This window comes from Phoca vitulina, unplaced genomic scaffold (assembly GCF_004348235.1).
Source record: "Phoca vitulina isolate PV1807 unplaced genomic scaffold, GSC_HSeal_1.0 scaffold11, whole genome shotgun sequence".
NCBI lineage: Eukaryota > Metazoa > Chordata > Mammalia > Carnivora > Phocidae > Phoca > Phoca vitulina.
Genome location: NW_022589714.1, coordinates 27543811 through 27569528, shown reverse-complemented (window position 1 = coordinate 27569528; position 25718 = coordinate 27543811). Strand labels below are relative to the sequence as shown.

At 37.5% G+C, this 25718-nt stretch overlaps 1 protein-coding gene across 18 annotated transcripts in view; it reads right to left on the bottom strand.

Annotated features, from left to right (window-relative positions):
- The window catches only part of DST (dystonin), a 470596-nt gene that overhangs the window by 220759 nt on the left and 224119 nt on the right, over nt 1–25718 (bottom strand). For 15 of the 18 annotated variants that reach the window (XM_032409591.1, XM_032409594.1, XM_032409593.1 and 12 more), the window contains 2 exons: nt 2715–2804; nt 386–463 (listed from right to left, as the gene is read on the bottom strand). In XM_032409591.1, coding sequence (XP_032265482.1) covers nt 386–463; nt 2715–2804 — 168 coding nt within the window. Of the gene's footprint in view, nt 1–385; nt 464–2068; nt 2168–2714; nt 2805–25718 lie in introns of all 18 variants that reach the window. The other 3 variants (XM_032409610.1, XM_032409609.1, XM_032409611.1) reach the window with 1 other exon arrangement.

The following is a 25718-nucleotide window of genomic DNA, read 5'->3' as shown; positions in this document are numbered from 1 at the left end:
TAAAAATAATTTTATACACTAAGTATAAATAATAAAGTATTGCTCCACTACTAAGAACTGTTCATAGGCATTCTTAACATTCTGTTGCTACTAAAATGTCATTAGCTTCCTAGGCAAAGCATTCCAATTCTAGCAGAAGGAAATCAGTAGCTCTTATTCAGATGGAAATGCAGCCACTTATAATTCCTCTGGGCTTACACCTACTATTAACTTCTTTTTCTTTGGAGCAAATGTTTGAACATATTTTTAAATATCTGTCTCACAAAACCACAAACTTAATCATCATAATTCACAAATTTAGCCTTTTTATTCCCTGACATGTTTCTATGTAGATTTACTCAATCATATATGTTTATAAGATTATAATCTTTGAAAAACATCATACCTGGCGTCTTTTCAAATAGTCAAGTGCAATTTGTACATTCTGTAGTCTGTGAAAACGCATCCGACCTTTTTCTCTGGGCTAAGAATAGAAAAATGCAAGGTATAAAAAACACGATAGTTTCTGATACCACTGACCATGCTAAATACACTTATGATAAATATACCCTATAAATATACTTTATGCTCATCTTCACATGTCAAAACAGTATTTACTATTCAGGTAAACCCATTAGATTTTTTTTAAAGATACTTTTATGATTTTGTATTACCTGAAATTGAATTTAAACAAGTAGGGATCTCTCTGAATATGTTTTATTTAAACATATGCTTTCTTCTATGTTTTATTTAAACAAAAGAAAATACCATAGAACATACAGACTTTTTATAGTCATTATACTACAATTCTAGCCTACAGTTTATTAGCTTTGGATGCACAGAAAGAATTAAATACCACTCCCCATTTTGCCTTAATAAACTCTATTGTTAAGCAGGTTTTTATAATTACATATGTATGGCACGTTAATGAAAATGAGGTAAAGTAGCATGCAATTAGTATAAAAATCACCAAGAGGGAGAAAGACAGAGTTTTACTTAGTCATGATAGAGGAAGAGAGAAAAGCAATTAAAACCATATATTTCCTCTTTATTTTAGCTTTTTCACAAAGTCGGTTGGACTCTAATAGTTTTACAATGCTTAAGGATGGACATGATTATTTACTGTCTCAGGAAAACTGACAGTCCATAATTCTTTTCCTTGAGAAATGCTACAAGTTTGCAGAAGAAAAACATAAGGAGATAGAGCTGAGAAGATGCTTAACAAAAATACAAAGAATGGAGTTGAAATTTACCACATAAAATCTTCCAAAAGGAAGAAAAGAAAAAAAAAAAACTGACAGCTTAGCTTCTCAAATATGAATAGGTTATTGAAGCCAAAGTCACTATAATGAAACAGACAGTGGACTGCAGAATGGAAAAATAGGTTCTATGTAACAGGTAGAAATACTGTTGATGAATTCATCCACTGGATCCAAAAAAAAAAAAAAAAAAGCACAATTTCCAATGGAATCAGGGGCGCTTGGGATGTGGATGACAAAAGAAGCATATCTGTCTTGCAAAGGTGGGCTGAAGTCAACTAAGTGTCATGAAGATGAAACAGCTCTGTGGGTTCTACCAGGACTCCAAATTTTAAAACCTTCCCCCCTTCTAAATAAAACAAGACATAGAAAATATGTAAAGAATGTCCAAATACCTACTGCCAGTATGATTTAAAGCATAAACTTAAATTATAAATAAATGTCCGTAAGTCCTTTCAAATACAATAGTTGCCACATTTGAAATACAAATTCCAGAAGTGGAACAAATTTGCATAAAAATTAGGCTAGTTGTCAAGATTTCCGTATTTATATAAAAGGTATATAAAATTCTTTAGCTAAAATGCCATCATATAATTTAAGCACCTATGTTCAATTACCATGCACTGCACAGTAATGTATAAATAAATTTAAAGAGAAAATATTTCCTTCGTCCTATTTTTTGGTACACACACATCCACCTCACTGTGGGTTTTGGTCCTTTCTATAATTTTCTAAAAAGGAGCCCGAACCCGTGGGTTACTTCTCTATCACGTTAGCGCTCACCACACTGTAATGGCTAGGTTAGTCGAGTTATGGGGGCCGACACCTACCCCCTTATCCTCATCCTCCACATCCTCATGCTGTTCATATTCGCATGCTTCTGTTGCACTCACCAATCGTAAGGTCTTCAAAAAATCTCGCTCCCTTGGCTAATGAATATAACAGACAGAAGATAGGACAGCAAAGACACAAGACAGACCAGAAATGAAAAGAAGAGAATGAACAGAACATAATGAAGGAGAACAGGTAACCAAGAAGGGGAAGTAATGTTCACAAAAAAGGAAATGACACCTGTGGAATGGGTTAGACCATTTTTCAGAAAGCAATGTTTCTTTCTTTGCTATTTGTGAGTCTTTTAATATGTGGTTATATTATGCATCCAACCTCCGCTAAGCAAAAAAAAACAACAAAAAAAAAAACCCCAAAGGTAAAAAAGAAGCAAGAACAAAAATAGTAGTTCAATTATAGAACTGATTATATAAGCAAAGTAATCAAAGTGCTTCAATCGCCCAAATTCACATCATTTGAAGTCTGAAAATGATTAGGAAGCTATCCAGAACTCTTTTTCAGGCAGAATTCACAGTGCAAAAAAGGTGAATGTGTCAAAAATCTGAAGAGTGTCTACTGACAACACACTGGTTCCATGTGGACAAGATTACATGTTCTTCAAACTAAATTAAGAAATTTAAGACTTACCAAGGTATCTCCCGAAAGAACCTCTAAAAGGGAAATTAAATTGTGTCCATCCCTTAAGTCTTCATAGAGATCATTCACATGTTTTCGAACCTACAGAGAGAAAAGCAATTTAAACTTTTGGTCCTGAACTTGGGATCATCTTTAACACTCAGACAAGAACAGGGACAAGTAGAAAACATTCCTCATATGGTGTTCATTCTCACAGTGATATTTTCATTGTTATTCTCTCATTACTTAAAAACTAAACTTAAATTTAAAAACGAAAAACTAAAAAAGAGCAAACTTCAAATTAATAACTCCTAAAGACACATAGAATTGTTATATTTTTAACATACTAGAATTAGTATAGGCTTGGCCAACTACATGGGGTTACAATTTTTTAAATACAGGCAACGGCAATGACCTTCATAATTCCTGGTATAACAGCCAGGGCAACCTCAGCAGGAGGAGCAAGTTTTTACCCCTTCCCCCAACCTGAGTTGGTCTTCCTATTCTCTGTGCCACAAAACCCAGGATGCCAGAGACACACAGTCCATACTTTAAAAATCTAGAAATATAAGCCAGGTGAGGGGTCTATGAGACTCTACATAATTACTATTTTTGAAATTTCCTTTTGAGTCTATACTTATTTCAAAATAAAAAGTTGTTAAAAATTCGCATGCGTCAAGTTGGAAAACCTCTGCCCAAATCCTCCTCTGTACAACATCAATCTTCTTGTGACGGACGTTTTTTATAACCATGTTAACACTTAAACTAAAATAGCTTCTTCCTCCATTCCACAGGCCTGATTGAAGCTTGTGATTTTAAGAGCGCAAACCATCAAAGATCCCCCAAAAGCTCTGTTCGGTCTGCCAGGGAGGGATATCTCCTGTAAATACTTGGCCTGCTGTAAGGATTGTGCTGGAGAGACAAATGTCAAAGCAGGCTATTAAGATGGCTGTTCCACAGTGGTGGGTTGGCATGTTTCCATTTTCTCACCTTTTAGTGATTCTAGGCTGCGTTACTTTGTGCTGCTCTCAGGAAAGGAGCCAAGGAAGTGGTCTAGAGACAGACACAAGAACTCTACCTACATTACACATAGGGCACATGCCCTATGTGCTTGCCAGATGGTGGAGTAAACTCTCAAAGGTTTTGTACATATGAGTCAAACTTCTTTGCACTTCCAAGATGTCAAGTGAATATACAGCACAAAATAATACAAAGATCTAAAATATGATCAAAACTATCTGAATACATAACAAGCAAGAAAAGGCCTAATGGAAACTGGAAGGCAACTTTTGATGGTTGAGTTTTTCATCCTAAAAAACTCTAAATGCCATTAAATTTTATCATCTTAGTTGACTATATACATGTTTTGCAGTTTTTTTATTAGTGCCAGAAAATATTTTTGATTAATGAAGAAAAAATTCCCTTATGAGTTTCATATCATATTTACTAGTTCCTATGTGTTTTTGCCCAAATCACAGAACTTTTCAGTATTCAATTAACTATCTATGTATGCATTATTAACTACAAATAATGTAAGTATCAAATTTAGACTCAACAGCTCTAAATAACTGCTAATATCAATAGTACCTATAAAAATGGCCAATAACATTGACAGTGAGTTAAATTATTAAAACAAGTGTTCCCATCTTCACAGACTGACATTTTATTTTGATTTCTTAATTCCCAAGAAATATCAGTTGAATCTTTGATGTCACAAGATAATGATACAACAGTAAAATAAGGTTTAAAAAATACTTTATTTCCCTTAAAAAAAAAAAAAAAGAAGAGCATATCATAACACATTTTAGGCAGTCCTAATTTAGAAAACCTATAAATATCAAAAAAAGTTATAAAGTGAGGGGCGCCTGGGTGGCTCAGTCGTTTAAGCATCTGCCTTCAGCTCAGGTCATGATCCCAGGGTCCTGGGATCAAGCCCCACATCAGGCTCTCTGCTCGCCGGGAAGCCTGCTTCTCCCTCTCCCACTCCCTCTGCTTGTGTTCCTGCTCTCGCTATCTCTCTCTGTCAAATAAATAAATAAAATCTTAAAAAAAAAAAAAAAAGTTATAAAGTGATTATACCTTCCATTAGAATATTTACCTTGGGATACCATTAAATTACAATCCCCTCAAGTCCTTAATTATATTTCAGAGATGAATCAGTTTTCAAGGATCTTCACAGGAACACATCTACTACATGCATGACACATAGGCATGCAGATAAGCAACTTAATGAAATGCATACTAACCCTTACTTTTCTACTCACATATTAGAGCACTGTAAGAATTCCCTTAGTCCCATTCCAAAGCACAGTGTAATTTATAAGGCTAAGGAGCTACTTAAAAACAAGGCAGAAGAGCTATGCTTATAAATTTCTGTACATCAGTGCATCTAAATCTATGTACTTCTCTACGTATCTCCAGTGTAACCAGAAAGCAGCCTAACTCTAAAAGGGCCTGAACCTAAAAGGGATCACAATTATATAAACAATATTATGTAGTTCCTGATCCTGGCTTAATCTCACAAAATAAGTTACTTTATTGTATACGTCTGACATCCTCAGCCCACAATCAGGATGAGGCCTCCTGTGACAGTAACACACAGCTCTGAGAATTCTGGGCTCTCCAGTCCACCATACGCACCCACACCCGCCAAAGCCACATTTCAATCCACATCCACTTCCTATGTCATTCTCACTCCCAGACAGTTAAAGATGAAGTGTGATTCTGAACACTTATTTCATAAGAAGGCAATTTCACAACTTGCTTTGCCAGACAAAACTAAATCTTCTTTCTAACATCAAGGAAACCTTCCAAAACCAGGTGTCATTTTTCATCCCCATATTTATACAACAGTAAAGAAAAATTAAATTAGGGGCGCCTGGGTGGCTCAGTCTTTAAGCGTCTGTCTTTGGCTCAGGTCATGATCCCAGGGTCCTGGGATCGAGCCCCGCATCGGGCTCCTTGCTCCGCGGGAGACCTGCCTCTCCCTCTCCCACTCCCCCTGCTTGTGTTCCCTCTCTCACTGTCTCTCTGTGTGTCAAATAAATAAAATCTTTAAGAAAAGAAAAAAAATTAAATTAGGCATGTGTAGAGAAGATAATAATAATATTATGCCATGCAAAACCAAGTTAGGAAAAAAGAAAACATGTAATAGGGGAAAAATAATTAGGAGGCCTGCATTTTAGTCTAGCTTCTGCTGCAGGTCTCATGAACTAGCACCAGCAGCCTAAACTCTCTAGGCCTCAATTTTCTCATCTGCAAAATAAAACTTTAAACACAAGGCCTCTAGTTCAAACTAGACAACAAAAATTCTATTATCTGAAAATAAAATTATAATTTTTAAGAAGCAATGTTGTCAACTTAAAAGAAAATATGTAAAATGGAAAGCTGTTTTTAAGTCTTAGGGCTTAATTTCTTAAGAATTTTAGGAGAGGGGTGCCTGTGGTGCAGTCGGGTGGACACCCGGCTCTTGGCTTCAGCTTGGGTTGTAGTCTTGGGGTTATGGATTCGAGCCCCACATTGGGCTCCATGCTCAGTGCCGCGTCTGCTTGGGACCCTCTCTGCCCCGCCCCCCCAGTCTCTCTAAAATAGATAAATAAATCTTAAAAAAAAAAAAAAAAAAGAATTTTAGGAGGAAATACAGAAATAAACTAATTTAACTTCTGTAATGCCTGAAAAAAATCCTGAGGCTTTGTTTATCATGTAATACTGCCTATTTTTCTTGTCTCAAGTGATTATTCTGAGGGCTCACAGAAAGACTATATATAAAAAATGCTACATAACTGCAAGATACCATTATCATTGTCTTTATCATCCAATGCAAAACAAATGTTACCATTATTAACAATAAATACAGTGATGCCTGGCTGGCTCAGCCGGAAGAGCATGCAGCTCTTGATCTCAAGGTTGTGGGTTCAAGCTCCAGGCTGGGTGTAGAGATTACTTAAAAATAAAACCTTAAGAAAAAAAAATGAGCTACAAAACAAACAAACAATAATAATACAAATACATACACAATGAACTATTACTAGGTACCTGACCCTGTCTGTGTGCAAGTGCTTTATAAATATTGGCTCATTTTCCTCATCACACAAGCTTGGGATGAAAGAGAATGTTAATTAACAGTTAAAAATCAGCAAATTAGCATTATGGGGAACAAGTGGCAGTGGATGAAATGAGTAGAAATAATTCGAATTCTCTAGAAATATCTAATCAAGTAACCAATTTATGAAGAAAAAAAGGAATTAAATTGTTAAACTGACACAGAAAAGCTCTTTATTTTGCCCTAAGTCTGAGTCATAGACATTTGGCCTGGTAACTTTCCTTCACAGATGCCAGTAGTCTTAACCTTCCGCTTCAATTTTTAATAAAACACTCTTTCTTCTCATTTTGGACATTTTCTTCCTGTGGGACAAAAATCTGTCTGAATCAATAGTGCTGAGGGAAGTGATGAGCAAAATGAAAGCACTCTGAAATACTCTGGGATTAAATTATATAACCTGAATTACATAATAAGGATGAAGCATCATTTTCTGTATTTCATACAATTCTCCTAGAATTTTGCAGTGCTTTTTAAAATGTGTGCGCTGCACTGCATCTGCAGCTCACCCCTAGAGGGCGCTAATCCTTTGCTTAAGAAGAGTCTCTTAAGGAAGAAAATAGAGTACAAAATGGTGGGGAGGGCACACAGGGAGAGAGATTCTAAACAAGATGCTGGTGATGATGACATAGGCAATTTGCAATTCATTTCTGAAAAAGAACAGATTATGCCAAGTCTGTATCATCTAAATGGTTTATGTGATCAAAAATACTACTGTAAAAATTTTATTTTGTTAACTTATAATTGGTTTTTCATTGACTAAATCAAATTCAACTCTGAAGATAAGATCATCATATAGCTGCTTATTTAAGTAAATATGTTTAAGACTGCCTTTTTCAAAAGCCTGATTTTGTACTGATTGATGTGAATCTAGACAAATTCCACAAAAATGTTACTTCCCTTATTTAAATTTATAGTTACCATGTTTACTGAGCATCCATTACATGCCAGGGTATCACTTAACCTCTAAGGGTACCAAAATGAATAATAAGAGAGCACCACCTCTTAAAGCCTGCAGACTGAGTTGACAGCAATGTAGAAAAGGGCTTAATGTTCCAAGGGGAGAGAAGAGCAAGAACAAAGAAAAGCAGGCAAGCCTGCAATGCAACTGTGTGTGAGATCCACGGAAGGAAAGCAGCCTGAAATCAGTGAAACGTGAGGCAGAAGGTGAGGCAGGAAAAGGTGGACTGGAGGCATGGCAACTTTATATGCCACTAAAGGAAGCTCAGAAATTTCCTAAGCAGAGAGAACCAGTGAAGGCTTTTAAGCAGAACAAGGACCCAGTATCTCTGACCAATATAAAAGCTTCTTTGTGAAGTATTATCTTGAACAAAAATAAAGTGTTATCGTGAACAAACCCGAATCACAGATAAAGCCGCTGAGGGTCCAATCTCTACACAATAATGGAGGAAAGGTCTCTCAGAAAAAAGCAGAGAGGGCATGCTATCAGAAAATCTTGGGTAAAATGCACACATGCTAGCACAGCAAGGAGCAGAACACCAGCCACAAAAAGCATTCACAGTCCTCTCTTAAAGAAGTCCTACATCGAAAGGATACAGTATTCGGGAAAACAACTAGCTATCTTTAGAAAGGAACATAAATAATAAAAGAAGGCTTGTCCCAAATAGGATCACCTCACAGCCTACTAATTGGGTGAAGAGAAGGGGGACAGTCAGCTTCAGTGAAAACTATGAATTAAAATGTTTTTCAATGCAATTTTTTTTTTCTTCAAACAAATACACTCATGAAAAATAAGCTACCACATTCTCCTGGGAGAGCGCCTTAGAAATCCTAGTTCAAAAAAATAAAAATAAAAAGAATCTATCAATATGTTACCTTATCAGTTACTGATGAGTGATGCTTTTAAAATCTACAGAAATGCTTGTTTTCTCTTGGATAGTTATGAAACAGGGAAACCGAAGGGACCCTATTAAAGAAAAAGCTGTTTTTTTCTTTTCTTCTTTTCCTGCTTCTATTCTTGCTAAGACCTACATGCCCCCCTTACACATGCTTTAATGTATGTCTTCCTTATAAAGGTCAAGGAGTTAATGATTTCTTTGGAGTCTTCCAGCCCAACAGATCACATCTAAGGAGTGACTGGGTAAGGTTGTAATGAATGTTCTCCAAGACCAATGACTCCAAATAGCTTGACACCAAGACCCATAGCTGCAGGGCATAAGTGACTTATGGAGGACACCTGGGCACTCATCCTTGTTGGACAAGGCCTGGATGCCTACGAGGACACATACACCAGACCAGACCACCCACCTCAATAAGAACTCCAGACCACGCCCCCCACGGCCGGGAGCCTGGCTGGCTCAGTCAGTGGAGCCTGCCACTCTTGATCTCAGGGTTGTAGGTTTGAGCCCCAAGTTGAGTATAGAGATTAAAAACAAAAAACTCCAGACCCCCAAGGAAAGCTGAGACTCATGCTCCTTTTCCTTTCAGAGTCTCCCAGACACTCTTGTCTGTCGCTGCTCTCTATGTCTTCAATAAACTCTGCCCTTACTTCCTCTCGGCTCGTGTTTGACTTCCACCCTGTGAGAAGCCAAAGATCCCCTTCGCTGGTCCTACGGGACCCCTCTGGGTCCTCAGACCGACCTGCCTGAATCACTTAGTTGCTTTATCTGAACAGTTTTGTTTACTTCAGTACTATTTCTTCAAGAGTTGTGAAAGAATAAAGCTACAGTGTAGATTCTACCGAAATTACTATAAATTCTAAGTTGGTGCAAATAAGCATAATGGGATGATCATGTTTTTTGTAGTCAATGATAGGTCAGCATCAAGGCCATACATAATTCATCTCCTTTACTGTTTTATAAAACTACAAAATAAAGATATTTGTCATACATCTTAAGGTATTAATGAATAAAATAAGGAAGAGTTTAAAACAAATGACTGTTGGTCCTGGGCAGTACAAATACTGTTCTTTGACAAAGGTCTTTGACAAAGAAGATTTCTCTTTTAAGCTTTCAGGTTGATAATCTACAATCAATTGTAAAAACAAAAACAAAAAGGTCTTCTCTAGTCTTTCACTACAAGGTAGAACATTAGGTGGTTAAATAAAAAGCACTTAATGTACTAATAAATGCTTTAAGATCTGGGAACAGTTTAGTCCTCACCTACGTATATTTTTTATAGTCTCTTTTGTACAGTTTCACTATTGTCATAGGAATCTTTTTAAAATGCTCTCTCAATTTTTAAAATTTTAAAAGCACGTAACTATTTTCTGTAACAATTTATTTTAGCTTTGGGACAGTTGGTTCTGGTTTGGTTTAGTTTGGGTTTGAGTCCTCTACATTTCCTTCCAGTTCTTCCCTCTAAGGGAAGATGAGGAAAAAAATCTATTTTTGTGTGTGTTTCCCCATCAGCCTGTAGATCTTTGATTGCTTGCAGAGCTGTATAATTCTTATGCTGAGAGATTACAAATAATACCATTGAAAGAGAAAAATGAATTCAAAAATCAATTACTCTGCATATTTTATGCATCTGTCCACTGTTCTTTGGATTTTTATTAAAGATGTTGTCTAAATAACCTCCATATTACAATGAGCAACTGATTTATAAAGACATCAGCATTATCCATTCCATGTAGCTCTTTAAATGGAGTGGGGTTCTTTAAACCAATATGACTTGAAAAAAATCATGTTAAGAGCTATTAAGAACAGGTTTCAATAATAACAGAGAAAAAGAGAAGGAACCAATCACTGGCATTTTTCTTTTAAACTCTACACCCAATAGGGGATCAAGAGTTGTGTGATCTACCTACTAAACCAGTAAGGCACTCCTAATCACTGGCATTTTTATGCTCACCTCTTTCCCATTCACCATCTCACAATTTGGGCAAAAGAAAAAAAAAGCTGAGAAAACTGGGGATGGGGGTCAAAATCACTTCATACTTCTAATGAATAATTAATAAGCTAGTCAATGAGACTAAATTTTTTTCATTAGAAACTAAATTTTGATGTAAATGTAAATATTTAACTATAATAGTAATTTAATAAGACAAATCATGACAACTGAGTAGAATACTATTATAATAGTTGTGTGCTACATGAGTTCATATGTGCCAAGTCCTGAAAAACATAATTAGACATAAAATGAGCCTGTTTAACCTAGGTAGTCCGTAACTACAGCATCAAGGTTCTGTACTTTACCACCAACATTCTGAACAGATTCCACTGTATTTTCAAATTCTAGCTTCTACTGAAAAAGTCTTTTTTTTAAGATTTTATTTATTTGAGAGAGAGTGAGAGAGACAGAGAGAGCATGAGCAGGGGAAGGGGCAGAGGGAGAGGAACAAGCAGACTCCCCGCTGAGCAGGGAGGCTGATGTGGGGCTCGATTCCAGGGCCCTGGGATCATGACCTGAGCAGAAGGTAGACACATAACCAAATGAGCCACCCAGGTGCCCCTTGAAAAAGTCTTGAAGCAGAATTGTGCATATTTTTCAGTAAAAATCATGTAAAATTATTTTTAAAAATTTGAAATTAGTTTTATTTAAATTACAATCATGACCAAAATTTACAACTTATTCAAAAAAAAATGTGTATTTCCTCAATAAATCCCTACTTAATGACTCTGGTAGGGTTACACCAATGTCATAAGTCAGGTTCAGATTAATTATGAGAAATTAGTGATGCATTCAGGTAAATACATTCAGTTCCCATGTGAAAATAAAGACAGCTCCTGGGATAAAGAAACCTATCAGTTATTTGCCCCTTAACACCAAGTCACTTCATCTGACTGATCTTCTTAACACCTAATATCAATTTCAAAGAAACCTTAATCATGGTTGGTGATTAGATGGAATAACTTTGAGGGGGGTGGGGACGGTCGTCTGAAGGAAGCACGGCAGTGTGAGGCATGGTAGGATTCCAGAGTAAGAGCTTTTAACACTGAGAAGGCAGCAGGAGAACTCTAGGCAGCTGGTGAGTGGGGAGAGAAGAGTCCAGGAAAGATACAGGGAAGTGACAAATAAAAATGTCAACTGCTTCACAATTCTGATTAAAGTACTGGTTGTGGCACCTGCTTCCTGAATACTTTTGAGTTGAATCCTTTCTTTTGGAGCATTTGTCAAATGCCCTATAGGGTGTCAACGGCTAACTTGTTATAAAGTATTTCAACAATTAAGTAGATACTTGCCCCCAAAAAGAACTGTCCTCTTTCCTTGTGGCACCATTTAAAATACCTTTTACAACTGGACCACATTCTTGCACCATACACAAAAATAAACTCAAAATGGATTAAGGACTTAAATGTGAGAGCTTGAAACCATAAAAATCCTAGAAGAGAACACAGTAACTTCTCTGACATCAGCTGTAGCAACATTTTTCCAGTATGTCTCCTCGGGCAAGGTAAGGAAAAGCAAAAATGAACTACTGGGACTACATCAAAATTAAAAGCTTCTGCACAGCAAAGGAAACATCAACAAAGCTAAGAGGCAACCTACTGAATGGGAGACGATATCTGCAAATGGCATATCTGATAACAAGTTAGTATCCAAAATATAGCAAGAAATTATACAACTCAATGCCAAAAAAAATAATCCAATTAAAAATGGGCAGAAAACATGAACAGACATTTTTCTAAAGAAGACATCCAGATGGCCAAGAGGCATATGAAAAGATGCTCAACATCACTCATCATCAAGCTAATGCAAGTCAAAACCATAATTAGATATCACCGCACACCTGTCAGAAAGGCTAAAATCAAAAACACAAGAAACAACAAGTATTGGTGAGGATGTGGAGAAAAAGGAACCCACGTGCACAGTTGGTAAAGATGCAAACTGATGCAGCCACTGTAGAAAACAGTATGGGAACCCTCAAAAATTAAAAATAGAAATACCATATGATCCAGGAATTCCACTATTAGGTATCTACCCAAACAATATGAAAACACTAATTCAAGATGATATACACACCCCCTATGTTTACTGCAGCTTTATTTACAATAGCCAAATTATGGAAGCAGCCCAAATGTCCATCAATTAACAAATGGATAAAAAAACATGTGGTGTAGGTGTACACACACACACACACACACGTGCGTGCGTGTACAAACACACACAATGGAATATAACAAAGCCATAAAAAAGAATGAAATCTTGCTATTTGCAACAACATGGATGGAGCTAGAGAGCACAATGCTAAGTGAAGTAAGTCAGCAGAGAAGGAAAAATACCATATGATTTCACTCATATTTGGAATTTAAGAAACAGACAAAGAAAAAAAAGAGACAAGCCAAAAAAGACTCTTAACTAAGGAGAACAAACACATGGTCACTAGAAGGGAGTGGGGCGAGGGGATGGGTGAAATAGGTGATGGGGATTAAAGAGTACATTTTCCATGATGAGCACTGAGTCATGTATAGAATTGCTGAATCTCTATATTGTACACCCTAAACTATATAATACTGTATGTTAACTATATTGGAATTAAAAAGCTAATAAAAAAATAGAAATAAAAAATTAAAAAAATACTTTTTACAACTCAGCTATTTATAGAAAAAAATTAGGTCCTACCTCAGCATACACACAAAAAAAATCAGAGAACCACCAGAGCCTTCAAGATCTAACTTCGTCTACTGCATGGATGATGTCTAGCATGGTTCTGCCAGTCCTCAACCACTGAGCCACTTGCTGGAATGCTTGTAATATGAATCAGTCTCTAGGCTGGGGAGGAAGCAAGGCCCTCGTAGGGAAGGGTGAGTGCTAGGCAAGAAATCAAATCCACCTGTGGATAAGGATCCAAGGGAGGTGAAGCTGTCAAGGGCAGATATCTGCTGGTCACACCATCATGTGTACTTCCCGGTGTCCCTTTCAGAGCACTGGGCAAGAGATGCCAAGGAGGGAATGACACAAGTGGTTGCCTCATCTCTTTTTTAAATATCAAGGGCTGGACAATCTAAGGGGTCTCTCAGTAGCATATTTTATAGTTTTAAGGCCTTTACAATACTCTGATGCTTTGTATGTAAACTAATTCACTCTTCTTTAAACATAAGCCCATTTCCTCAAGTCCTTACAAACCACTGAGAACAACTGGTTGTATCCTCTTCATTAAACCATTGAAATAACCCCGGATTATGATTAAGACAACTGTCACAGGGAGATGAACACTGAAACTATTTATAAAGAGACCCCCAGATGATGAGATTCCACCACCTTTGCTACAATCCATGCTAATTCTTAACACCTCTTCCCTGTTAAAAAAAAAAAAAAAAAAAGTTTCTTAAATCCAAATGAAACTCTAACTCCCCAGTATAATGATGTACATTTTCCAAAAAGAAAACCACTATAAAACATATTTAGGAAATTAGTAAGTTTGGATAGTTATAAACACAGGTTTATTCTATTAATTACCTAATAAAAAATTTGACAGATGTTTTATCAGCTGCTGTTAAAATCAATTTCTGCAACAGAATTATACCTTCTCCAGGAAGATTAAAGCTTTCAAAGATACCCTTAATTTCTTCAAATGGATCACTTCCTAAATGACATTACAATTTTGCCAAATTTCCAGATTCCATCTATTTACCTAAGGCTGTAGACCACAAATACTCAACAGCTAGTCCTCCCAGCTGTTCGTGACCAGAGGAGAGGCTGCATTGCTGCATTTCTGTCTCATACTGAAGCCTAAAATCTAAGTTTTAGTGATTTTCTCCCCCGCCTCAGTTCTGAGCATGCGCTCTCTCTCTTTTTTTTCTGAGTGCACACACACACTCTCTCTCTCTCTCCCCTCTGTGGAGCCTAATGCAGGGCTTGAACTCATGACCCTGAGATCAAGACCTGTGCTGAGATCAAGAGTCAGATGCTTAACCAACTGAGCCACCCAGGAGCCCCAGCACCCTTCCTTTTAAATTAACAAGTTTCACCAAGAGTAGGCTTAAGCCAAGTAACTCTAGCAAATCAGAGGCCACATTTCTCAAGGTGGACCATGGGACACAGCTGTGCGTATACTGCAAGACATACAGGTCCCAGTGCCTAAACAGTAGAGCTTCACTTCTAATCCCAAAGGCTAAGAGAATTTGAAAAGAAAGTCAGCTGAATACTTGAGGTCACATTCTCAAAACTGCCACTGTCCTATCTCTCTGCTTGTACTCATGATATTCCCTCTACCCCAAAAATGCTGCTCTTTTCCCACTCCTCTGGCTATCCTAATCTCACTTTTCCTTCAAGGTCAAGCTCTAATTCCACCCAGACTGAGAAGGCCTCTCTTCTGCACTCATATATTCCTTGGCTCATTCCAGAATACCAATCATTGTTTTCCCTATAGTTTTATGTACATAATATACTTAAATATAAACCTCTAAAAGAACAGGGCCCAGTCTTAGGTCCTCATTGTAAATGCGTCATGCTTTGTACAGTACTTTTCATATAGTAAATATTCAAAGAAGGTTTGTTCAATAAATAAAAGATTAGTCATTTGTACTTGCCTGTGAACATAGCCATGCCCTCAGCTGTGGGCCCTTGAATGCCTGCCCAGTTACAGGAAGAAAAGAAAAACTTGGAACACAGATTCAAGAACTCCATCAAGCCACTTCCTAGCAAGGGATGTGTCTCTGCCCTGAGGGCCTATCATGGCATCTATGAGAGTTCATACTTGGCATCATGTCTTATCACACAGTTGAAGCTAAATAAATGCTGAAGGACTAACACACAGAGGAGAAATGTCCATTTCGGCATGACAACTTTCTTAAGTATTTTCCCATCTAAATTAGTTTGGTGTTCAGATAAATCAAATTTCAAGACTTAATAATAATTAATCTTACAACAAAATGTTTTCAATAAAAATAGACATATAGGTCACTGAAACATAAAAGAAAGTCCTGAAAGAGACCTACATATTTATGGCTTTTGACAAAAGAACAAAAGCAATTCAGTGTTGAATCTTTTCAAACTGATACTGGGAAATTCAATATCCACATGCAAAAGGAACCTTTTCCTCAAAATGAATCAGAGACCTAAATGTAAGAGCTAAAACTATACAATCGTTGGATGAAAACATAAGAGTAAATCTTTGTGACCTTGGGTTAGGCAAAAATTACCTATCTATAGCACCAAGAGCGTAAGTGGTCAAAGAAAACCCAGTAACAAAAGGACATATAACCCAATTTAAAATAGGCAAAGATCTGAATAGACATTTTACCAAAGAAGATAACACAAATGGGCAATAAGTGTATGAAAAGAGGCTCAACATCATTAGAGAAATACAAATCACTATCCTATGACATAGCATTTCACATCCATTAGGATAGCTAAAATCAAAAAGAAAGACAGTAAGAACGAGAAAAGATTTAGAGAAATTAGAACCCTCACCATGGCTAGGGGAAATATAAAATGGTGCAACCACTCTGGAAAACAGTTTGGCATTCCCTAAAATGTTACACTGTGTTTACCATATGACCCAGCAATTCCATTCCTAAATAAATATCCAAGAGAAATGAAAATATATGTCCATACAAAGACTTGTATGTTCATGTTTACAGCAGCATTATTCATTAATAGCCAAAAAGTGGAAACAATCCAAATGCCACTCAACTGTTAGATGGACAAACAAAATGTGACACATCCACAGGATGGAAACACTACTTGCCAATAAAAAGGAATGAAGACACATGCTACAACATGGATGAACCTCAAACACATTGTGCTAACTGCAAGAAGCCATACTAAAGAACCCATACTATATGACTCTATTTTTGTGAAATATCCAGAAAATGTGAATCTTATTGAGAAAGAAAATATATCAGTGGCTGCCTAGGGCTGGAGAGGGGGGTTTTTTGGGGGGGTGATGGAAATGTTATAAAATTTTGATTGTGGTAATAGCTGCATAATTCTGTAAATTTACTAAAAATCATTCAATTATACAATTAAAAACAATGAATTTTGTGTGTAAATATATCTCAAGAAAACCTGTTCTTAAAAATATTTTAATCTTGGCACCTGGGTGGCTCAGTTGGTTAAGCATCTGCCTGGGATTGAGCCCCATGTCCAGCTCTCTGCTCAGTGGGGACCCTGCTTCTCCCTCTCCCTGTGGCTCCCCCTGCTTGTGCGCTCTCTCTCTCTCTGTGTCAAATAAATAAATAAAATCTTAAAATATATATATTTTAATCACACTCCCTTTGAGTTATTGAATGTCAGCAATGTTTGCATGTGAGAAATGTTTACACTCATCACAATTCAACAAGAATTAATAATAGTGTGCAGAATATAGGGCAGGATGTTAAGATTGTTCTAATACGTCAGCACACACAACTGAGATACATTTTTAAAAGATGCATGATCTGTACTTACTAAAAAACAGTTCTAAATATAATCACTTAATATTTAAACAAAAGGACTGATCATAATACTAATAAAGCTGGAAAAGCTGGCAATGCCAATGACTATAAAACCTTTACTCTAAACCAAAAAGGAGCTATATATTAAGAGAGCAAAAAGCAAATGCAATAGTCATAAAGGATTACCTACTAATCTAGTTAGGAAACCTCTAATTTGAGTGACAGAAATAACATTTCATCGACTTTATATTATTTATTTTTTTAAGTAGGTTCCATGCCCAACAAGGGGCCTGAACTTGCAACCTTGAGATTTAGAGTTGTGTCCTCCACCCACTGAGCCAGCCAAGCACCCCATCATCTACTTTATATCAGCATTACTCACTGAACTTTTACTTCAAGTGGCATTTGCAATGGGGTACATCTTTCATGACAATCTTCACTCAAAGAGGATTATGACAAAATTTTGCCTTAGTAAAGCAATATACTGATCTGGCCTTTTCAATACCATTTTGTAAATAAATCAAAGACAGACGCTCATTCAAGAAAAGTAGCTGTGGTATAAAATTACATTCATAGAACCACAGTTGGCCTTACATATAGGAAAGGAAAGCTACTTTCATAAATGGATTCATAGGAAACACAAGTGGCCATATTGAGGCCACTTTTAGGCAAACAGGCTTGAGTGATGGAATGTACAAAGGGCCCACAGCAACCCCCTGGCTGAATATGGACAGGCCCATGAGGCGACCTCACAATATCAACAGGCCCTAACTGACCAATGGGCTACTTACAACAAGGCAGAGTTACCAAAAAAAGGAGAATTCCATACGTGGCCATACTTCCTCATCTTCCCCCTTTAAAAACAGCCTTTACCCATTGCCTCCTTGCAGACAGCCTGTCCTCTGCTGTCCTGCCCACCACTCCCTTGTAGTGTATTCAGTAAACTTCTATCTCCTTTGTTCTGCCTCAGGTGTATTCCTTCACCTCCCTCACCACCAGCTTCTACGGGATCCTGGCCCCACATTTGGGGGTCCCCATCCAATCAAGAGACATCCCATTTAGACACCACACACATCTCACCACTAAATGAATATACACAAAACTTTACCCAAAATACATATAAAACCTTAGCCTCAGACAGAATCAAGAAACTTTTTCTACAAAAACCAGATAGTAAATATTTTTGTTTTAAGGGTCATATGACGTGACAACACATAAGTTAATCAACAGCTGGATTCAATACAATTTTTTATAAACACCAAATTTTGAATTTCATATAATTTTCATGTGTCCCAAAATATTATTCTTCTTTTGATTTGTTTTCAATTCTTTAAAAATGTAAAAAAAAATTCTTACCTCATTAGCTGTACCAAAAAATAGGCTGGGGCCAGATTTGGCCCTGAGACTGTAGAGAGTTTGCAGACCTCTATGCCCTCCTCAACCAGGAGTTCCTGGCTGAGATGCAAACGCCCTTAGCACTAGCAGCCCATTAATCATTATCAGTCCTTCACTCTGGGAAAGGAGATGAATTATACAACAGCCTTCTCTTTTTATAGGCAATTAAGAGTGGAAAAGACGGTTTTTACAAAATAACATTATCTTGGTTCTTCTAATAAAAGCAATAATGTGTCTTTGTAGGAAAACTGGATAAACAGTTAAGACTAAAGGAACTATCCTACAATGGAGAAGAAAAAAAAAGGAAAGGTAAATAAACAGGCAAACAGCTCAATATGTAATAAGGTGGGGAGATGAAAAGGAAATAGACAATAAAAACAGAGTTGAGTTCTGTGGATAAGAGCAGCTCATGCTCTTACTGTATAACTGATTACCTGGTAGAATTCCTTTAACTCATTTTCTGCCTTCAACTCAAGAGTCTTAAAATTTTCAAATGGGAAAACTGAAAGAAAATATTCTAGAAAAACAAATGTATGACATAAAAATTGCATCACATAAAAACGAAATAAAGGAAATGGAAGTATTTGACAAGAGAAGTTTTTTTAAAAGGGACAAAAGAGTTTCTTCAGATATTTAAGAACTGCCATATATGGTTTCTATCATGGGGGGGAGGGGCTGGACAAAGACAAGTGGGTGGGAGTTACAGTGAGCAAATTTTAGCCAATGAAAGAAACAGCTCAGTTACAATTCAAGTGGACCAAAATTATAAGTTGCCCATAAATTAGAAAATCAGTGACCCATAAGAAAGGCTGTGAGAAAATATTCCTGCAATGACAACCAAATTAACTAGATCCTGTCCAAATCTGGGATTCTAATTAATACAAAATTAATTTATTTGCTTAAAAGCAGTCACTTTAAAACTCTCCTGCAGGATTTCCCAAAGGGATGTTAATAGATACTCTTTGCTAAAAAGAATCCATGACCAAGTGAATTTGTGAAACACTGAATTAAACGGGTTCTTTATTACAGAAGTTCTCAGTCTTTAATATGCTAATGTATACCGTAAATCTCTTCAACTAGGGAATGCTGCTTTCCAAACTCTACTGGCAATGGAAACTTTTTTTTTCCACCAGGACGTCTCACAACACCATCACATTGGTGTTCCTGGGGACCTAATTTGCAAAATGCTGCTCCTCTGCAAAAAAAGTATGTTTTTAGTTCATCTTGTCAACTCTGGAAAATTAATTTTTAAAATCCAGCAAGAAAAGTATTAATCAGAAGTTGAGAAGACAAAAGTTTGGAATTTAATAACCTGGATTAAACATTAAAATTGCTCTACTAAATACAATGCTCAGTGTTAAAAAGAAAACCGATGGAGTCACTTATGCCAGGCCAAGTCACAGAACTGGGCCTTTAATACCTAACCTAATTGCAGTTTCAACCTGCCCCACAAATGAAATTTTAACTTATCAGGCATTTTCTGGTCAGCACCACCAAGGTAATCTATCACAAGGGCCCTCTCTATCCCCCCCAAAGGAAGATGAGGTAATCTATACCTTATAAGACCCTCCCATACACACTTTTCTCCCTAAGGGAAAGTGACCTTGCCTGAAACACTATTTTCTTTTTTTTGCTAATAATTTCCTTGCCCCACTCTCCTTCCTATAAAAACTTTCCATTTTATACAATTCCTCAGAACTCCCCTCTACTTGCTACATGGGAAGCTGCCAATTCATGAACTGCTTAATAAAGCCAATTAGATCTTCAAATTTAATCAGTTGAATTTTTCTTCCTTACCATCAGTAAAATCTAAGTGTCCCCAAACATGGCTTCTTACATTTAAGTCTGTATAAAAGTTAAGTGTTTAAAACATTTAGGACTGTGACAATTAATATAAGGAAACCTCACGAAAATGGAGTTGAGAGACCAAAAAGGGGAGCTCTCACACCCTAATACTCAGGATCAACTGCAGACCCAACGGGAAGAGACACACTTCTCCAGTCAATACTGCTTTAGCTACTGCTTCACTACCCCAGCCTGAGGAAGAAAAGGTTTCCTCTTCCCACAGCAACAAGCAACAGCCCAGCCAATGAGAAACTGTCACAACTCAGCCAATGAAAAGCCATTGTGCTTGGAACTCCCAGTTTACTCCAAGGGACTCTGTAACAGCCCCACCAACTCCCTCCTTTCCACTATGAAATAGTGTTCCTCTCCTTCGTTCTCTGGACTTGCCCAGGGTTTTGCCTATGGTTTTTTATGTGGCTTGCTTATACCGTACCACAAGTCTCTGGTATTCCTCAAAAAACCCATTTTTGCTGGTAAAATAACTGGAAGTTTTATTTTTTAAGATTTAAGAGGAACAATAGCAAATTGTGAAATAAAAGGATAGGACCAAAACTCATGAACTCAGGACAACAGATCTGTAAGAAACATTCCTACTTTTAGAACTTGTCAGGGCAACTATATTGTGTCTTTCTGGTATAACTGGAACTACATCTAAGAAACGGGATTTATATACTGTTCTTCAAGAATTCAGTAAGTAGTACTGCTTTCTGGAGATGTAACATCCTGGGGGACTTTGGTTTGTTTGTTTAAGAACTACTAGAGAGCTGCTAATGCTCTTACAGAAGACTTCAGTGCCAAATTCTCTGCTCAAGCAAACACAAGCTGTGGTGTGTTTTTGGCTCTTCGGGGCTGTCGCTCTGTGAAGTACTTTATCTAGGCAAACTCAACCAGCGATGTGATGGCTCACAAATCATAGAGTTAACTGCCAAACACTCTCAGCATCTCACCTCAAACTGTCATGCCCATGGAGGGAAAAAAAGGTGTTAGTGTGGGCCCTGGCCAGACAATGAAAAACACATTCCTTTATTTAGAATTCACCATTTAACTGGCATCCATTACTAGAATATTAGTATAAAACCACTACAGCTGTACATTTTGGACAGTGTCCTCTTTGCAATATGCAGGCACTGGAGGACTCAATCCCATAAAAATGCAAACATCGGGACCACATCTGTCATTGCTATGGAAGACAGGGCAAACCGGAAGCTTTTTCATGATCTTAAAAATCTATAGATACAAAGAGAGCACTATTCTCTGTTTTACAGATGAGGCCAACAAAGGCTTAGAAAAAGTCAAGGTCACATCTCTAGTCAATAGTCAAGGGAAGATGTGAGTCCAAGCGACTCAGCCCAAAGTCTGTGCTCTCAACCGCCACACTATATGGGTTCTAAAGGGACAAAGTGACAAAGGATGCTATAAAAAGTAGGAATCGGTTAGAAAAACTACGCACCAAGGCAGACTCCAGGCATGACCAACTTACTTCCATGCTGGCCTTCCTACCCCTAACTGACCTTTTGTCTTGAATCTGTCTGGAATCCACCAGAGATTTCCCTTCCAGCAGGATGGCCAGAGCGCTCTATCATTTATAGGCTGCAGTGAATCAGGTTCCCATCAGTCCTTCCTCCTAACCCTCGCTGAGACCAACTGACCTGGGCATCCAAGATGGAACATGAACACCCTGGAACACAGTGCTTTAGGAGGATACATACATGCACTGGGCCCTTGGATAAAAAAGAGGATTTTCTAAGGAATGAACGAAGATTCAGAGTGAGGTTTAATCTTAAACCTATTAAACTAAACTCTTTCTCCTCTAATGTATTCTGTCTCACTGGAGCTTTTAACATCTATAAAATAGGATATGCATTAGATAAGATCTAGTGGGCTAGCCTGAGAACAAGACCGCATTACAACATATTTCAGCTATACAGGGAAATGCAGGCCTCCAAAAATGACTTATAAAAGTTCCCATTCAGATGTTAAGGGCTCTGTACAGATATAGTATCAAAAACTGATCTTACGGGCGCCTGGGTGGCTCAGTTGGTTAAGCGACTGCCTTCGGCTCAGGTCATGATCCTGGAGTCCCCGAATCGAGTCCCGCATCGGGCTCCCTGCTCAGCAGTGGGTCTGCTTCTCCCTCAGACCCTCCCCCTTCTCATGTGCTCTCTTTCTCATTCTCTCTCTCTCAAATAAATAAATAAAATCTTTAAAAAAAAAAAAACTGATCTTAAAATGAATGCCATGGTCTCCCTAAATTTTATCTGAAAACCAGTAGTGTAATTCCATGAGAGTTTTATTAAATGACAAAGAAGAGTACCTGAACAGTTTTGATACGAAATTCTTGAAGCAAACATGAGTGTCAGATTAGCACCAAAAATAACAGTTCAGTGCCATCAGGCATTTACTGCAGCATTTTTAGAAGTATGCAACAGTTGTCCCAGCTCTAACAATTTCCCTCTGAAGTCACCCCTCTTATCTTTTTTCACAAAACAGAAATTTCTTCTATATTACATTAAGATCAAACGACTAGTGTATGGAACAGTTTCCAAACCCCTAGGCAAGTCCAGCTTGGCCCACTCCTACCTCTGGACACCCTGACCACCTTATCATATTCTCTCCAATTCTCAGCCCTCCTTGATTACTGGCTTCTATCTCCTTTGCTACTTGTCTTGCCCTGTCAGCCCCTTAGTTTCTGAATTCTCCCTCAGATTTACAGTTACAGCAAACCCTGACTAGGGCCTGGAAACAGGGTTTTCTATTTGATTCTGTGGAAAGGAATATCTGAGACCTACAGAGAAATCTAACTACATCTGTGTGATAGGTTCAGGACACACAACCCCAAAATACAGCACCTTGGTATACTGAATATTTTAACCTGAAGGGATTTGAAAAACAACAAGTGCTGGAAGGATTCTCTGACTCCCCATACCTCCTTCTCCCCTAAGGAGAGAAGGTCATAAGACCTTCACGTGAGAGGTGCCCTCCCTGTACCTGGAAGAAAAGAGCATCCTTATCTCTAAAGACAAAGGGACACTGAAAAAAACTGAACAAATAAGCCTTGCTAAGCTTCCCTTCAGCTTATTACCCTTAGCTCATACCCTTTTGTCCTATGACATTTTTCTATGACTTTCCACTCTTCATCAAATCTCATATAAAAACACTCAGGTTTAACCATTTCTTCTGGTCTTCATTTCCTTATGAAGGCTTCTGTTTCCTAAAACTTTTATTTTCTCTTGTTAATCTGTTTTCTGTTATACAGTCCAACTAAGAGCCTAGAAGGATAAAAGGAAACGGGTTTTTTCCCTCCCCTACATAAAATAAGACCAGAGAATCTACTAATTTTATTAATATATTAGAGAATTCCCAAGGTATCTAGCTCCAGCCAGTATTCTTAACTAATGAAAATAGTAGATAAGTAGAGCAAAGCTAATTAGTAATTTTAGATAAATTAATCTCATCTATGAATATGGGTAAACTTCCTACCTAGCCACAAGTAGAAAAACTGAATTACACAGAGGAAATAACACGAAAAGGGACCAGAACATGGAAAGTCTGGCCCTGCTAATCATGACCTATAATGAAATGGATCTTTTTAGCTTTAAAAGGAAGCTAAAAGGAAAGAAGTCATTATGAATTTATTTTTCCTCCGGGTAACTTTTATCTCATTCCTCCCAAAGCAATCCTTTCACTTCCCGCACCATAGTAGTTGTAGATCTATATTATAAACCGGGGGTGGGGGGGTTCATTTGGTTTTACATCATTCATTAAGCAACAAATTCCTTGGTATGGTCTGAGGCAAACAGTCGTGTATCAGACACTATGCTAGGTTCCGGGGATGCACTGTTTAATCAGACAGACACAGCTCTGTCCTCATGCAGCTTAGAGTCTAGTATCAAATAACAAACCAAGTCTTCTGCTTTAATCTACCTACTACAGAATGCATATACTTCTTCTGATGTCAAGGCCTATACAATATGGTTTAAAATGTCAGCACCACTGATCCAAGTGTAATTTTTTTCTTCTTCAAAAATGCCTTAGTCAATGCCCTTCCTCTAGCTAAAACAACTACCCTCAGGAATGCTGCTTGGCTTCTTTGTATACTTTTATCTATATTTCTAAATTCTTGTAAAATATATTGATTAGAGAAGAATGCAAATAAAAGTTTACGGTCGTATAAAGAGGCCAAGCCATAACAGCAAAGACTTAAAGTATGTAGGGAAATGGCTACGAGAAATCAGAGCCGATTAAAGTGGCAATGTAACTGGACATACTGTTTTTTTGCCCTACTCCTCTGTCTTCATTTTTTCTTGATCATTCTTTAATTCTGTGTCTTTCTCTTGTGGCATGATGTGGTGGTATGACATCGTTTTTCTGTAAAGCCAGAAGGAGCCAGGACTAAAAAGCTCAGTCCTGACACATTCTAGCTACGTCATGCTGGGCAGATAACTTAGCCTCCCTCAGACTCCGTTTCCTCACTGGTAAAAACAAGAGTTAAATCAGATTATGTATGTTATGTATCCAGCCCAGTTTCTGGCACATGGTTAGTATTCAATAAAAGGTAGTGGTAGTGATGGACTAATGATAATAATGAATAAAGAAATCAAAAAGAAGAAAAATTACAATTGATCACAAGATGGGAATTAAAATTAAAATCACCTGGTGAAATTACTGACTAAAATTTTGGTGTTCTTAATTTGAAAAGGTAGTTCACTATATTCTCGACAAACACTAAAATCACGTGTAATTGCTTAAATGACTCTCATGGGAGGAAAAAAAGTTTGTCTTCTTGTCATAAAATAACTTTAAGTTCACAAGGTATTTTGCTATTAATTCATCTTCCATTCTATCCAAATAAACCCCTGATCTGTACTCTTAGAAATGTTAATGTCGTCAAAGTCTGTAAAATGATTGTAAAACTGTTCCCAGGGCAGATTAAAGAGACATGATAACTAAATTCAATACCTAAACACACACTGGATCCTGTCCTGGTATCCACAATATTTCGTTCCTTAACACCTGTGTATAAAATGTAAGACTCTTCCTAAAATGCCAGTTATCTTATGTCACTCTTGTCCTCAAAAACTTTTAAAACCTCGTTGGCTAACCAATCCCATCTGTTTGTTACCTGGCTTCATCTTCTATCCATTTTCTACCCAACCTGATCTCCTTCCAGCAAATGCTAGCAATCCAGTACATCAGACTCACTGTGCCCCTCCCCGCCACACCATCCCCTCCTCCTCTGCACCCAGCGTAAGTCAACTTCCCTACCCTGGCATAGTCCCTGACTACTCAGAGCCCCCCAAGCATCCCAAATCACATCTCTTAAAACCCTATTGTTTGCCATCCTTGGTACTTTATCCTAGGCTGTCCTGCCTAACGTTAACGGTTTAAATGTTT